The sequence below is a fragment of the Bos indicus x Bos taurus genome, chromosome 29, assembly GCF_003369695.1.
Source record: "Bos indicus x Bos taurus breed Angus x Brahman F1 hybrid chromosome 29, Bos_hybrid_MaternalHap_v2.0, whole genome shotgun sequence".
Classification (NCBI taxonomy): Eukaryota; Metazoa; Chordata; class Mammalia; order Artiodactyla; family Bovidae; genus Bos; species Bos indicus x Bos taurus.
The window spans coordinates 28,671,358-28,686,056 of record NC_040104.1 but is presented as its reverse complement, the minus strand read 5'-3'; the positions used below and the strand labels follow the sequence as shown (position 1 = coordinate 28,686,056).

Sequence of the window (14,699 nt, the reverse complement as noted above, 5' to 3'; positions counted from 1 at the left end):
GGGCTTTCGATGCGCCCTGCCAGGAGGTCAGCATCACACGGAGCCGTGGTACCCGAGGGATGAGAGGAGAGGCGCGCAATGACGCCCCCACCCTCTGTGCACCGGGCGGCACTGTCTCAGCTGCCCGGCTCCCCGGCAGGCCTCAGCACCTACCAGGCCTCGGGGCACGTCGACCATTTCACCAGAAGCCGGTTACACCCGCGCTGGGAGGGGGCGGCGGTAACCTGCACCCACATCCTTGAGGGCGCCTTATTCTGGAAGGAGGCACCATGTTCCAGCCCCGATAGTGGATTCCAGGGGACTAGGAGACCTCGTCCGGGAGTTACCCAGTCTCGCGGAGCTCTCGCCCCGGCCCCAGCTTCCGCTACCCCTCGGGGGGTATAAATCCCACCTCTCTGCGCCCCCGTCGGGCCCCGGAGCTTTACCTGTTGGCTGCCAGCCGAGAAGCGATGTAGCCGCCTGGAATCTGTGTGATGATATAGCCCCAAAAGAAAGAACCGTGGATCATCCCTACGGTTTCCGGGTCCCAGTTGAATTTGGCTTTCTATGGAGTAGGGAAAAAAGAAACAAGTGGAGGGAGACCGTTTAGTCAGGGCTTTGGGCTGGAAATTCACGATCAGTAGTTCTCTGCGTAACGGCCCTCACCGCCCGAGATACTCCCTGACTTCTGGTCGTGGGGATGGCTTAATGTTCGTTTCCTAACAAAATTAAATCTATACCTTCTTACAGAGAAGAAACGCCTCTTTTCACTGAAAAACGTGCTCGTTTGAAATGGATTCATAGCGAATCTGGGCGCCTTGATTTTGCTCCCCGACAACTGTCTGGCAGGTCGGATCCCCTCTATGAACGACGACCCGGCAGGGCTTGAATTTGGGAAATGACTCTCCACGAGGAGATTCTGTTCGCTGGCGGGGGACAGAGACATCTGACGGGGGTCCATGTAGCCCAGGCCGACCTATTCGGCTGCAGCGGTGGAATCGCTGGGAGAATGGAACCCAACTGGGAAAAAGCTAGGGAAGAGGGGGTGGGGAGCTTGGGATGAAACGCGCGGAAGTCGGAAGAGCTAGTGGGAAGGATGGTGGTCCCTGTAAAGTGGGGATGGGCCTGGGCCAGAAAGATTTGGAAAAGCCCAGGGAAACCGGGGAAATCAGTGGAGACGGAGGTGGCGCTCAGGGGTAGTCTGAAGAGCAGGAGAGGGGTGTGTCTGAAGGTCCGAGCCTAACTCCGCCCTCGCCAGCGTGGCTTGCCATCCAAGGTGAACCTTACAGTAAACCAGGGCTAACTATCCGCACAAGGAAAGGTGAAAAGGTCCTTATTCGGCGTGGGAAACTGGAGACCCTGTTTCTGCCCCTTTGAATAAAATTCTGAAACCAAACGCCCTTCGCAGGATCTCCAAGAATAAGCCAGGGCCCATCAGCACTCACAGTATCCCATCCACAGCCCATCCCGAATTTATCATCCCAACCCCCAGCCCTTGCTCTGCCAGACTTAAATTCTCTCAGGTCTCTTTACAGGAAGTCTCCGGACCCGCGGCTTTCTGTGACCTTGACTTTGACCTCCCGCCACCCTCTCTCTAGGCACCACTCAACGCACATTGTAAGATTACTGGCGGGCGGGACTGGATTCCCGGTGACCCTGAGCCTATCAAGCTCTTCTTTGTCCGCCAGTCAGGGCGGCTCCTAAAGACCTCTCGGCTAAAACTGCCCATATGTGTGCACAGTTGCTTTGATTTGTTTTTCGGTTTTGTTTCATTGTGGTGATTAAGAATGTTGGTCGAGAATTGTAGGGAGTTGGAGAAATAATAACTGATCTGCTGCTCTATTCCTCCGGGTAAAAGAAAAATAGTTCGATTTAGATTTTGCGGACGGTATTAAGGATCAACTCTTTGTATGAAATCTCTATCCTCAAAAAGCTATTGAGCTTTTTCCACTTTACTATTTTCCACTTTGCTGGGGAGAAAAAGAAGGCCCAGAGAACAGAAGCGGCGTGCTCCAACGTAAACAGGGATCGATAACATTGCCGCGGCCCCATCTAGAAGGGCAGGGCTAGAGGGGCCTTGAAGGGGCAACCACGCCCTCCGCATTCGGCGGGGAGAGCGAGGCTCAAACAGGTGAAGTGGGTCTGCGACACCACCGGGCCAGCCGTCGCGTACCTCCTTGATCACCTTGCCCCCGCGGTGGATGGTGCTGTTGTTGACCATGTCCACGATGGCCACGCCCAGGTTGCAGCGGATGCCGAAGGAGATGCAGAAGCCCAGGCCGCTCATGATGGCGATGATGTAGCGACGCGGCAGGCCAAAGCACGTGCAGTCGCACAGCGGCGCCTTCTTCTCAGGCACCTCCAGGGGCTTGCCATCCTCCGTCAGCTCGATGGTCTCCCCGGCGTCCTGCTTCTTCTCCAGCACCCTGCGCGGCACAGCGTGGGGAGGCAAGGACGCTGGGGGTTAGGCACCCCATCCCACCCCCCCTACGCCGGGACCATTCCCAGTTCCCGGAACCCGTCATATCTGGGGGAGGAGGGCCCGGACCGCCTTCCCCACCCTCAGGAATTAGGGAGCTGGGGTCACACCAGACTTCAGGGACTCCCAAGCTCCCTCCCTGCGGCCGCATCTCTTCAACTTTCAATATTTTATCTTCTCTGGCAGCCAATCCCCCTTCCCTCGGGGATTCACCCCACAGTGCCTTGATTCACATCCATCGCCTGGGCCTGACTTTCCTGTGGGGTCTGCAGTTTGGAAAAGAAGAGTGACCCGAACGGTGCCTTCTCAGCACCTGTGTAGACGCCTCCCAACTGCAGCGCTCTACCCGAGTCGCTTTCATACAGCCTCCAGTCTCCCGAGGGCTGCTCCGCGGCGGCGGGCCCAGGCACACTCCTGCACCCGCGTACCCCTTCCTTTCCTGCTAAGTTAAACCCCCCGGACGGAGGACGCCGGGATACCGTCCCGGCTGAGCCCGGGAGCCCCCGGGGACCAAGGCCTGTCCAGTCCAGTGTCCACGGGGAGGTCTGCGAACGCTCCGTGAGTGTCATGCCCTCTCCCTTCCCGTTCCTCTAACCCCAGGATGCCAGTTCAACGTTTACTCTCCTGTGACACAGCTTACTCTTTTCCCTCTTTTTACTCGAGTTTGAAACAAAGGCCTCCGCCGCATATGGCCGACACCAAAGCTTCCTACTGCCAGAACATGAATAATTAATTATTCACAATCTTGCGTCATTACTATCTCAGTTACAAACACCAAAAATGTCCTGGGCCCATTTCCAAAGACAATGCGACTCCCAGATACACGAAAGCGCCCCCAAATCAACTCCAGGAAGATGTCCCACATCAAGGTAGAAGACACCAGATTTATGTTTCTGTTTGTGTTTTTTTTTTTTTTAACTTGTTTAGTGTTTCACAAGATTTCACCCCTCTGATTCAATCGCTCTGGGCTTTGTCCTTGGGGGAAGGGGAAAGTAGAGTGATGGAATGGTTTAACTAGAAGCTGAGAGTGCTGTTCTGGTCCACAGTATATCCGTGAAATTTCTATTAAAAAGAAGAGGAATGTGAAGGGTAACACATCGTGAACCTTTGAGATGGATATTTAAACAAAGAACCTCTCCGTTTACAATTTGCAGATATTTTCCAATCCACCATGTATCTTGCCACACAGAATCATTTTCATACACATGGAGAAAGCAAAATAGATCAATTTCAAGAATACCTAGCTTAGGAGACAGCTGTTAAGCAATTTGAGGCTACCAGGAAAAAAAATCAGACTTGCAAATTCTACAAAATATAAACTGGGGAATAGATCATAAAGCTAACTGTAGCTATGTTAGTACTTATTCCTAAAGTCTAATTCCAGCATTAGAGCATATGGCAATGTATTTATTTTGGGAGAGTAAAGTTTCATTAATGAAATTTTTTTTCACATTGGCTTCATATGCTCATATATGCAAAGTTAAACTCTGCACCTGAACTCCCCACTGATGGCAGTTGGGCTGGGAAAGAATAGCTCTTTCCAGGGCATCTGTGGAACTGCAGGGCCCTTGCAGTATTTACTGCCGCATAGGTGCATGATGGTGCCTACAAGAAGCCCACCAGAGCTGGAGAGATTGGGAAAACTGGGACGTGCATTGGTCATTTTCTTTACATTTCCTATACATTTCCAAAGGCTTCAATTTATCAAGTTTGAAGATTAGCACTCTCTTAGAATCGTTTCTCCTTTTGTTTCTGCCCTTTCTTCTTGATTTTGCTCCTATTATTAATAAAAGGTGCATTTGTTACATATTCTTGAACAGATTTAAAGTTATAAAATTTACAGAATAGTACAGTGACTACAGAGAGGATTTAAATTTTTAAATCATTTCTAATACTTCCAAAGTCATTTGGCTGATTATTATTATGGCTCTTCTTAAAAGCACTGTGATATTTCCCACACAAGAAATAGACATCTAAGAGAGATCAAATAATTAAAAATGCACATACATTGTTTCAGATTTAAAAAGAGGAACTGCTTCTGCTATCAATTATTGATATATTTTGATTATTCCTTCAGTACAGAAGGAAGATTTCACTGGGGGATTCTCCACTCAAGTGGTTTTGAAACTAAGACCCAGCTTTCTTTCTGCCACTACTCTTCAGAATTTTATTAATTTTTTAGGTGGTGTGTTCTTTATTCCTTTTTCTGCATTAAAGGAATTTAATTTGGTGTCACTATAAGCAACAAAAGAAAGGCTCTTTGAACAGGTGCAGGTCATTTCTCAATTGTAAAAAGGATAAATCCTCAGTAGGAAAGGACAAGAATCTGCAGGTACCAAAGCAAAAATCACACACACACACACACAAACAGCAGACAGGTTAATTTAGTGCAACATTCCTGAATTAATAAGTAGGTTTCCAGAGCAGCCTCACTTCAGCAATGAGCAAAAAGAAAGATTTTCTGATCGTATTACAATCTCTAAGCAACCGGGGTTTAAGGAAATAGCTCTGCAGATTTTTTTTCCTGCTGAGTCCCAGGCAAACATAGGTTTGCTTTCCCTTACCTGTAGATCTGGCCGAGGGATTTTCCAGCAAAATTCTTTAGCCCCTCTTTTCCTGGGGTCAAAATCCTTTGTTTTACCGACTCCATTCTTGCAAAGCTTGGTGTCGGCTCTTGCCAGATTTACATAGAGATCGCTATGAAAGGCGAGAGTTGCGCATATTGTCTTAATCGCTTAAGGTAGTTGTAGGTTTTTTTTTTTTCCCTCCTCAGCAGAATGGTATCGGTGTGCCTCTTGCTAGAGTGCGAGTGAGAGAGGGGAGGGAGAGTGAGAACGAGAATACAACAGAATAGCTGCATGCAACCCACGGGTTTCCTAATAGGAGAGTTGGTAGACACAATCAGAAAGTCTCATTGGAAGGGGAGGATCCGGTGGCAAAGGGCGCACGCAGTGCCATGGTATTTGAGCGGGTGCAGATGAATCCTTGTCCTGGAAGTCAGTCCACTCGAAAACAATATAAGTCCTCGGTTTTAAAAGCCTTGTTGCTGACAAACCCTCGGCCTCTCTAACGCGGGTGGAAATATCACAGAACCCTTGTGTAAGGACGAAGTCAAAAGAATAGTACTTTTTAAAATGGTACCTTTGCTGTAAGGAGCAGAGCACTTCCGAAACTCATGGGAGCATCTTAGGTCTCAGGTGAGCGATGCTGCTGTTAGTTTTTCCTTCTTGCCCATGATCTCCTCTCATCACGCCAGCGCAAACTGTGCTCTGCGGTAGAGTCGAATTAAGATGGAGAAAGCTTGCTGCTCTTTGAGGACGTGAGTAAATAACAGATACACTGTTCTGATTTGGGCAGCGTCAGGGAAGATTTTTTTCAGCACCGCTGACAGCGCCCGTCTGGGCGCTTCTTGGCAAAATGGTTCAGCACCACGGACAGAGTAAGTCTTCGGAAAAGGGGCGGTTTCTTTTGGCTAGTCAGGTTGCCAACTTTCTAGGGGAACTGGAAGGATGGCCCTGACCAAGGACCATACTGGGGATTCAGGAATGGATGCTATGGAAACCAAGTGAGAAGATGTCATCATCGCCAGGGTTTGCAGGGAGAATGGTGCATTTAGCTCTGCAAGGGAGAAGGATTTTATTAAAAATTGACAAGTTACTTCTAGTTTGCTACATTTTGCCCAGCATGCTGATGCCAACTCTGACTGTTTCGGGGAAGGACGATTACAACATATTTTACTTCTGTTTGTGGAATTTGGGGCACCTGGGCTCCCTTTAATATAAATTATATGTATACAAACTGCATAATTATATTGTTCATGTATTTTGTTTTAACCCCTGATAGGTAAGAGGGGGGAAAAAAGGTAGAAAGGAAGAAAGAGAAGGAGGAAGCAAGAAAGAGGAATAATAGAGACAGAAGAAGGCAGAGAGAGGGGGAGAGAGAGGGTAGAGAAATATTTTTTTTTTTTTTAAAAAGAATAGTTGTTCCTCAGTGATCCTGGTTAAATAAAAGACAAGCAGTTTAATATAAATTCCTTGGAATTGTATGCTTCTTCACTTTTAACTAATTTTCAGCACACACACTACAAAAATATCAATATATTGAGGACATTTGTGGCTATACCTTGTGCTTTTTAACAAATTATTGCTGATTATATTTTCAATATTATTTTAAATTAATTATAATCTTTTCAAATATAAATTTTTATCTTGTAACATCTTCTTCTAAAGCAGAATTACAGAGACATTCATGAAAGACATTTGCTCTCAGGTATGTAAGTATGGCACCAATGAATCTATTTCATTAAGCAAAGTGAGGAAACTATGCAAGATTAATGTTAATTATTAATGCATTTGACATGAATCACAAACTTCTTAGATGTAATTCAAGCAAATAGTTACAAAACAGATTGTCCTTGAACTATATTCTCAAAGTCAAAATCCTTGAATTTCCTTTAAACCAACAGGGGGAGTAGATTTTTCTTAGGGATTTTGGTACCAAATCTCAGAAATATGGATCTAAATACAGAATCATGTAAGAATATTCCCCAAATAGGCCAAATAATACAATGAATATGCATGTACTGAATGGATAGTGGAAACATTTCAAAGTAGCTGAAGCCATCTGCTATTATTAAATTTAACATTTATCAAATTATATTTTATTAAGAATTATAATAAAGAAAAGGATACTGGGGGCATCTTTCTCTTATTTTGATGTGCGCATATATATATATATACACACATCAAAATAAGTATACTTATTGTATACCGAACAAGATTTTCCTAAAACTCTGAAATGCCTCAAAACAGTATCCATCCCCAAAGGTGATCAACTATAAAAAGAAGGGGAGAAACATTAGACTACCTTCTTCCAAACAAGCTACCTTCTTCCAGCTCATCAGGACTTAACTCATCTAGTGCTTTTCAAAGTATCTGTTTTTCAAATCTTTCATGACCAAATTCATAAAATTGAATTCATTTAGAGATTTCAGTGATCTTGAAGTTCCAGAAAATTATATACAAAACAGAAGTCAGATAAATATCTGTGAAGTTAAGATGGTGATATAAAAAATGATTTTTCTAAGAATTCCTGCCTAAGTTTCAGCCCAAATGACTAGAGATCTAAATCACTGGCAAGCCTGATTGCTGAGTGTCATATATATGAGACACATCCAACACAAAAGCATTGCTTGTAGTGTAAAATAATTACATTCACCTCATTGAAATCTTTGTCATTTGATTTTCTTCTCCATTCTCTTGATGAAAGGGTAAGTGTTTGAATCAGAATTACTGCTAATATTCATTTATTCATTTTAAAGATAATTATTAGTGCTCAAAATTTCACTAGGTTCTGGGACTGTTCCCTGAAAGATCTCACAAACTGCATGGGAAATAGACACATAAATACAATTACAACCATTTATGGGTGAAATTGGACAAGTTAAGTAACCCAGCCTGGAAGTGAAAGTGTACAGAAAATAGTTCAGGAAGTGATGTTTCCTTGTCTAAATTTCTTGAAGAGAAATTTAGTCCTATAAAAATGATGACAGTCCAGGAAATTGGGTGGGGAAAGATGATGGCACTTAGATCTCAGCTGAGGGGATATCTTGAGCAAATTCATAAACAAGGGGAAAATGTTGTATGTGAAAAATTACAAGAATTGTATTAGACTACCATTTAGGCTATTCTTAGGTTAATAGCTACACCCAATATAAGAGACATATATTCAGATATTACTTACTAATCTGAAGAAAATGACATATTTTCTTCATTCATGCTCCCCAAATCCAAACATTAAATATGTACCTTTGTGATCTTAATATCACCAGCTTTCATTTTATGCAAGGAAATGTTCATAGTTATACAAATGGTATTAATTTAGGAATACTGAAAAAGTCTTCCATTCTCTGGACACCTTCCCTTACCCTTAATATTCCATCCAATTTTAGCCTTTGAATTGCATTATTAGACAATTCTTCTAAGAAAATTGTCCCCTTTTTCTAAGCACTGTTATCAATAAAAGGAGGTTTCATTGACTATAACTAATGTGTGTAGTGTTATAATTTATGAATGACTTTCATTTCATTTACATGATCTCATTTACTCTTTATAATGATTCTTCAAACTAATTTCATTCCCAGTTTCTTTTTTTTTTTTAATTTATTTCCAGTTTACTGAGGAGGGAAATGAGAGTTAATGATTTGCCTGAAGTCATGAGACCAGTGATGAAGAAGCAGCATGGATTAGAGTAGTTTTTCACCATTTAAGGCCTTGTTTAAAATACAGATTCTGACTCAATAGTTCTGCAGTGGAGACCAAGGTGCAGCAATTCTAACAAGTTTCCAGGGCTGCACCCCTGGATCATAATTTGAATATCAATGGTGTAGAATAAAAAATGTGAAATCAGCTGACTGTGTTTGGATCCTGGTTCTGCTGATTATCATCCCTGCAACTTTGAATCAGTTACTTAGTTTTAATAAACTGATTTCTTATTTGTAAAAAATGAAGGCTTGCACGTAATCTCTATCGTCCGTTCCACATGTAAAATTCTATGACTTTTTCATTAATTTATTCATTGATGTAGAACAGTATTTTTTCATTTCTTCTACCCTAAAATTTTTGTATTATATTTGAGTTACATGGCTAATAATGAACTGAAAAAAAAGTCCAATGACATAGAGCAATATATTCCTTTCTGAAAGTTCTATCTTCTTATATTTTAAAGAAGTCAATTTATTGCTTGTGTTTTACTAAGTAGTGTTTTATAAGCAACTGTTTAAATAATTATCATCATCATCAAATTTTGTATTCTTCAAAATTACATAAGAGGTTACCCAATAGCAGTGTTATAAGTTTGCATTTGTTTATATTTTAGTGTTAGGAAATGCTTTTGAGAGATCATTTAAATGTCTTGCAAATGCTGCCCTCTGGTGGAAGGATATGTTACCAATTTAGAAGCAACTGTCTTTATGTATTAATAATTAAAACTGTTTTCTTTCTTTCCTTCCTTTCTTTTTTCTCTCCTCCTTCTTTCTTTCTTTCCTTTTTAAAAAATGTATTTATTTGGTTGCAGCAGGTCTTGGTGGCAGCATGTGGGTTCTAATTCCCTGAAAGAAAAGTGAAAGTGAAGTTACTCAGTCTTGTCAGACTCTTTGCAGCCTCAGCCACATGGATTATAGCCTACCAGGCTCCTCCGTCCATAGGATTTTCCAGGCAAGAGTAGTGGAGTGGGTTGCCATTTCCTTCTCCAGGGGATCTTCCCTACCCAGGGATCGAACCCAGGTCTCCTGCATTGCAGGGAGACACTTTACTGTCTGAGCCACCAGGGAATCCCTGACCAGGGACCAAACCCCAGCTCCCTGCTTTGGGAGCACAAAATCTTAATCACCAGGGAAGTCCCTTCTTCTTCTCTACTCTTCCTTTCCCATGTCCTTCTTCTTTTTTGGTACTTGTTAAAATCTATACCTACAAATATGAAGAATCCTTTGTGGGCAATATGTTTGCAATTGTCTGACCAAGTACTTAAGTCCTTAGAAATAATTTGGTTGTCTGGGAATCCTTCAGTTAATGAAAGAGTCATTATACTTCACTCAGTTAAGATTTAGAAATGACATGGCAATCATGGGGGTAAAAATGGGCTAATGTTTTCACTCACAATAGAATAAGTTGTAATAAGTTTTTTGAAATAGTAATGTTTGAGAAGTTTCCTTTTTATCATAATTAATATTATTTATCAATCACTGGTAACGTGTTTTTAAAGCAAATTTATTTTGAAAAATATTTCAAGGAGACTAATTCTGAGGCTGTTTTGAATGCAATAGTTTCTATTTACTATCAACAAATATTCACCCAACAAATATTGCACCCACTGTGGGATAGGTGCTTTCCTGGGGTATAGTAAACTAGTGGACTTAGTATAGTTTATAGCTTTCTATGCAGGTTGTACAGCTTGCATATTCTTAAAGAGAAAACTGCTTTGAGAAGCTTTTTTATAGTATGACTTTATTTGACTTTGCATTCTTTAATCCATGTTCATTCTAATTACATACTTCTTTCAGGCTGAAGTGATGCAAATAAGCTCTAGGATTCATCTGTGACCTTTTTCTTACTAAGGGTTTTTAAATGGACAGTTTTTAGTTCAGCTTTATTTGACTTTACTTTGCAGTGTTAGCTTTAGAGAAATTACCAATAAGTTATGGTACAATTTCTTGAGAACCAGAGATAGAAGAAATAATTTAGTTTGTCTTACTCACATCTGTGTATATAACTACTCTGCACTTTTATATTTAATGGCCTAATATGAATTATTTTTTTATTTACCTGTGGTCTGTCTGATAAAAAATTTGGAAGTAGGAAGTTTTAAATAAATGTACACTGTAATCAAGTATATATATATATATATATATATATATATATAAACTACCAAAATACATATTAGTCTTTTCTATGTGCATCTTACTCTCTATAAATAACTCACCATTAGAAAGATATACACATTTTATGTCATTTCTTTCTTTGTGTACCCAAGGGGAAAAAATCCTTATTCACTTTCACAGCATTGTGCCTTGGAAAAATCCAAGTGGTGTTAAAGTGAATGAAGACCAACTATTGCTCTTCTAATTCCAGAAACATATTCCTTGTTTTGAATCCCATACTATATACATAGAGCAATGGGATATATTACAAAACGATTTTGAAAACATTAGCTTCTTTAAACTCTCAACATTTTTTTCTTAAAGTAAAAGGTATGATTGAATTTTAAAAATTGGGGAAAAATTAGTAGATAAGAGGTGCCACTTGTAAAGAGAATAAAATAAATACTTCAACATGAAGAAGCCTAAAACAGAGAACACCCTGCCTTAATGTATTTTACAGACTAATAAACAGACTAAGTGACAAGTATTATAATATGGAATATTTTTGTGATCTGATGAAATATTACCTAATTGAAATCTCTCTGTCCTATAGGGATGCTATTTTGCTTTCATCATCATTCCAGATTATGGGACATTATATTCCTTGAAGGAAAGCATATAACATTATTGAAATCTCCCACTTGACTACACACACTAGAGACTGTCAAGTTGACTTCTTCACTCTGCTTTCTAAGATACGTAAGTTATGAGTGGCAGAAGGTGAAAAGCTTTCATTTTTAGAATATTTAAAGTGACACTTTACAAAGTAAATATTATGAATACACAGTTTGGTAATGGTGTAGAATATTTAAAATATACAATATTTAACTGCTGTAAGCATACTCTGGTCATAATTTTGGAGAAGAAACAACAAAAAATGTAGTGAAATGCAATGGCGTCTATTAATGTTTTCTAACTGCCGCCCTCTAGTGTTGAAATAGATAATTTTCTTTGCGCTAAAAGGGCTAACCTAACAGCAGGTTGGAGAAGGAAATGGCAACCTACTCTGTTGTAACCACGCGTTCTGGGAAACAAACTCACTCAGAAAGACACTGCAGAGTGTGGAGTGCAGTTTATTACACCAGCGGGCCCAAGGAAGAGTCTCCTCTTAGCCAAGGACCCTCACCAGTTTTTGTGAAAATCTTATATACCCTAAGTTATGTGCCCAAATCCACCTCCCCAAATTTCCTGAAACTAGTCTGAACAAAGAAAAAGAAAGATACAATAAAAGTTAACCCGAGATTCATATGCTTTAAGCCTAGGTAGTTAACCGTGGACAGTTATCAATAGGCCTGTGGTCATACCCCAATAAGCATAATAGAATGAATGTATGATTCTATTCGGTTAGATAGATTGGAGATAATTAGGGAGTCTATGTAGGAGTCCTGGGGCTCTTCCTTCCTGGGGCCTAGTTTTCCAGTTGGTATGTTATTTCCATAGATACTGGGCATATAGCTCAAAGGCCACAGTCCGGCCCAAGATGGACTCCTGCTTTCAAGATAGAGCCTGTTCTGTTTCCTCCTTCAACTCCAGTATTCTTGCCTGGAAAATCCCGTGGACAGAAGAGCTTGCCAGGCTGCAGTCACGGGGTCGCAGAGAGCCGGGCATGACTGAGCAACTAGCATACACCAGGAGGTTAATTTTAATTCTTTGAAAGTCAATAGGAAAACGTCTTTCAAATATTTATATGTGTGGTTTTTCTCTTAGTACAAAGAATAGCAGGGCACTGATAAATCATAGTTAAATAATCCTATGCCATCTACACAATTTTTTGTGCCTGCTAGTTGGATTATAATAATAGTAAAAATACCATTGGTGGCTCTGTGGTAAAGAATCTGTGTGGAGATGAAGGAGACATGAGAGGCACAGGTTCAATCCCTGGGTCAAGAGGATTCCCTGGAGAAGGAAATGGCAACCCACTCTAGTCCTCTTGCCTGGAAAATCCCATGGACAGAAGAGCCTGGTAGGCTGCAGTCCATGGGGTTGCAAGGAGTTGGACATGACTTAGAAACTGGACATGACTTAGTGACTGGACATGACTTAACTACGGATTCACCATTACAGCATGGTGAGAACCATAATGGGTAGGTTTTACTGTGTAAATTGGAGAGACTGTGATCATTCACTGAGGTCCTGAGTGTCAATACCTTCGGTCATTCATTTTGCTCTGACTGACAAGAATGATTTTCCAAATTTTTGAGTCAATGAATCCTATAATCGGGAAGGGTTAATTTTGAATTTATGCTAGATCTGCTTCTGTGACTTTACCCTCATCTGCTGTTTTTGTTATTGTTGTTGTTACTGTAGGCATACATAATGGCCTGCCTCAGGGAGATAACCTGAGCCTCCCACCAGTGAAGGACTGTAAGGAGATGAAACTAACATCTTCCCCTGCCTGAGGCTTGCCCTTGAATAGTCTTTTGTTCCCTCAACCTCTCCCTATCTCTGACACATAAAATAAACTGGTAACCCAGCCCCTACAAGATGGTTATTGTGAGGTGCTAGCTGCCATCTTCTGGGTCAGCCAGCTCCCTTAATGACCCCAACACCTCATCTGAGATTCATTGACTTATCTTGAGGTGAGCAGAGGGAGTTTGGACTCGGTAACAATGCCGTTTAATTAATACTCAAGCCCGTTGGAGTTAGATTTTCCATTACTTGCAACTGAGAGTATTTTGATTTATCATCTTTGAAAATATCTATGAATGGAAAAATGAGATGAATGAAAAAAGGATGGACAGACAAACCTGAAGTTTAGAATACAAATTAAAAACACTAGAAAGAGGGAAGAGTCATGTAAGAGTAATTATAGAACAAAATACTAGAAAAGCAGAATGGGGTAAGACAAAAGAAAGACTTAAATTTCAAGTTAATTCAATGAAATCTTTGTTAATATTGCTGTCTTAATTACATGCTCAATCATTTGCTGGAAACTACAGAAGAAGAAATAAATAAGACACATACTTAGTCTCTTTCAGAGACCTCAGATTTTAATTAAGAAATTTAGATTTTTTTTCCTTATGAATAATTGGAAAAAAATTATGATTTTATCAAGCACAGTAATCTTCTTAGAAGTTCATCAGGCAATGGTAGGATGAATTGTATATGGATAGAAGATAAAGCAAAAGGGTCAGAAAGTAACTGCTGTAATAGTTGTGTGTGAGCCAATAAAATATTAAAAAATAAATAATCTTCTTTTCCCTTTTATCATAAGATTTTTAACTCATTCAGGGATTGAGGAAAAATTACCCATAGACACATGGATATAGTACACAACAGTTATCATTAGAACACTTGCTTAGATCAGTTTGAAAATTGTGGACTCAAATGGCATTGGGAGATTGCTTCTGTAAGATAACTTAATTTCTAAAAAGTATATTCTATTTCTCCCTAGCCCACTGTCCTGTTTCAACCCCGGCATGATCCCAGACATTAAAAAGAAAAATTAGCACTTTAATTTAGTGAGTGGAGAAAAGGGAAATGTCAAAGTAAAATGCCTTCCATTAACATTCTTACTTTTCTACCCTTGTCAGTTCAGTTCAGTTCAGTTCAATTGCTTAGTCATGTCCGACTCATTGTGACCCCATGGACTGCAGCTTGCCAGGCTTCCCTGTCCATCACCAACTCCCGGGACTTGCTCAAACTCATGCCCATTGAGTTGGTGATGCCATCCAACCAGCTCATCTTCTGTTGTCCACTTCTCCTCCTGCCTTCACTCTTTCCCAGCATCAGGGTCTTTTCCAATAAGTCAGTTCTTCACATCAGGTGGCCAAAGGACTGGAGTTTCAGCTTCAGCATCAGTCCTTCCAAAGAACACCCAGGACT

The 14,699-nt window shown here is 41.0% G+C and overlaps 1 protein-coding gene across 3 annotated transcripts in view; it reads right to left on the bottom strand.

Moving 5' to 3' along the window:
- The window catches only part of SLC17A6 (solute carrier family 17 member 6), a 41,424-nt gene extending 35,410 nt beyond the window's left edge, over nucleotides 1–6,014 (bottom strand). The window contains exons 1-4 of one of the 3 annotated variants that reach the window (XM_027532211.1): nucleotides 5,600–5,982; nucleotides 5,023–5,256; nucleotides 2,153–2,405; nucleotides 426–544 (exon numbers count right to left, since the gene is read on the bottom strand). In XM_027532211.1, the coding sequence (XP_027388012.1) occupies nucleotides 426–544; nucleotides 2,153–2,405; nucleotides 5,023–5,108 (458 nt within the window). In that variant the 5' untranslated portion in view covers nucleotides 5,109–5,256; nucleotides 5,600–5,982. Of the gene's footprint in view, nucleotides 1–425; nucleotides 545–2,152; nucleotides 2,406–5,022 lie in introns of all 3 variants that reach the window. The other 2 variants (XM_027532210.1, XM_027532212.1) reach the window with 2 other exon arrangements.
- Nucleotides 6,015–14,699: the final 8,685 nt, after the last annotated feature.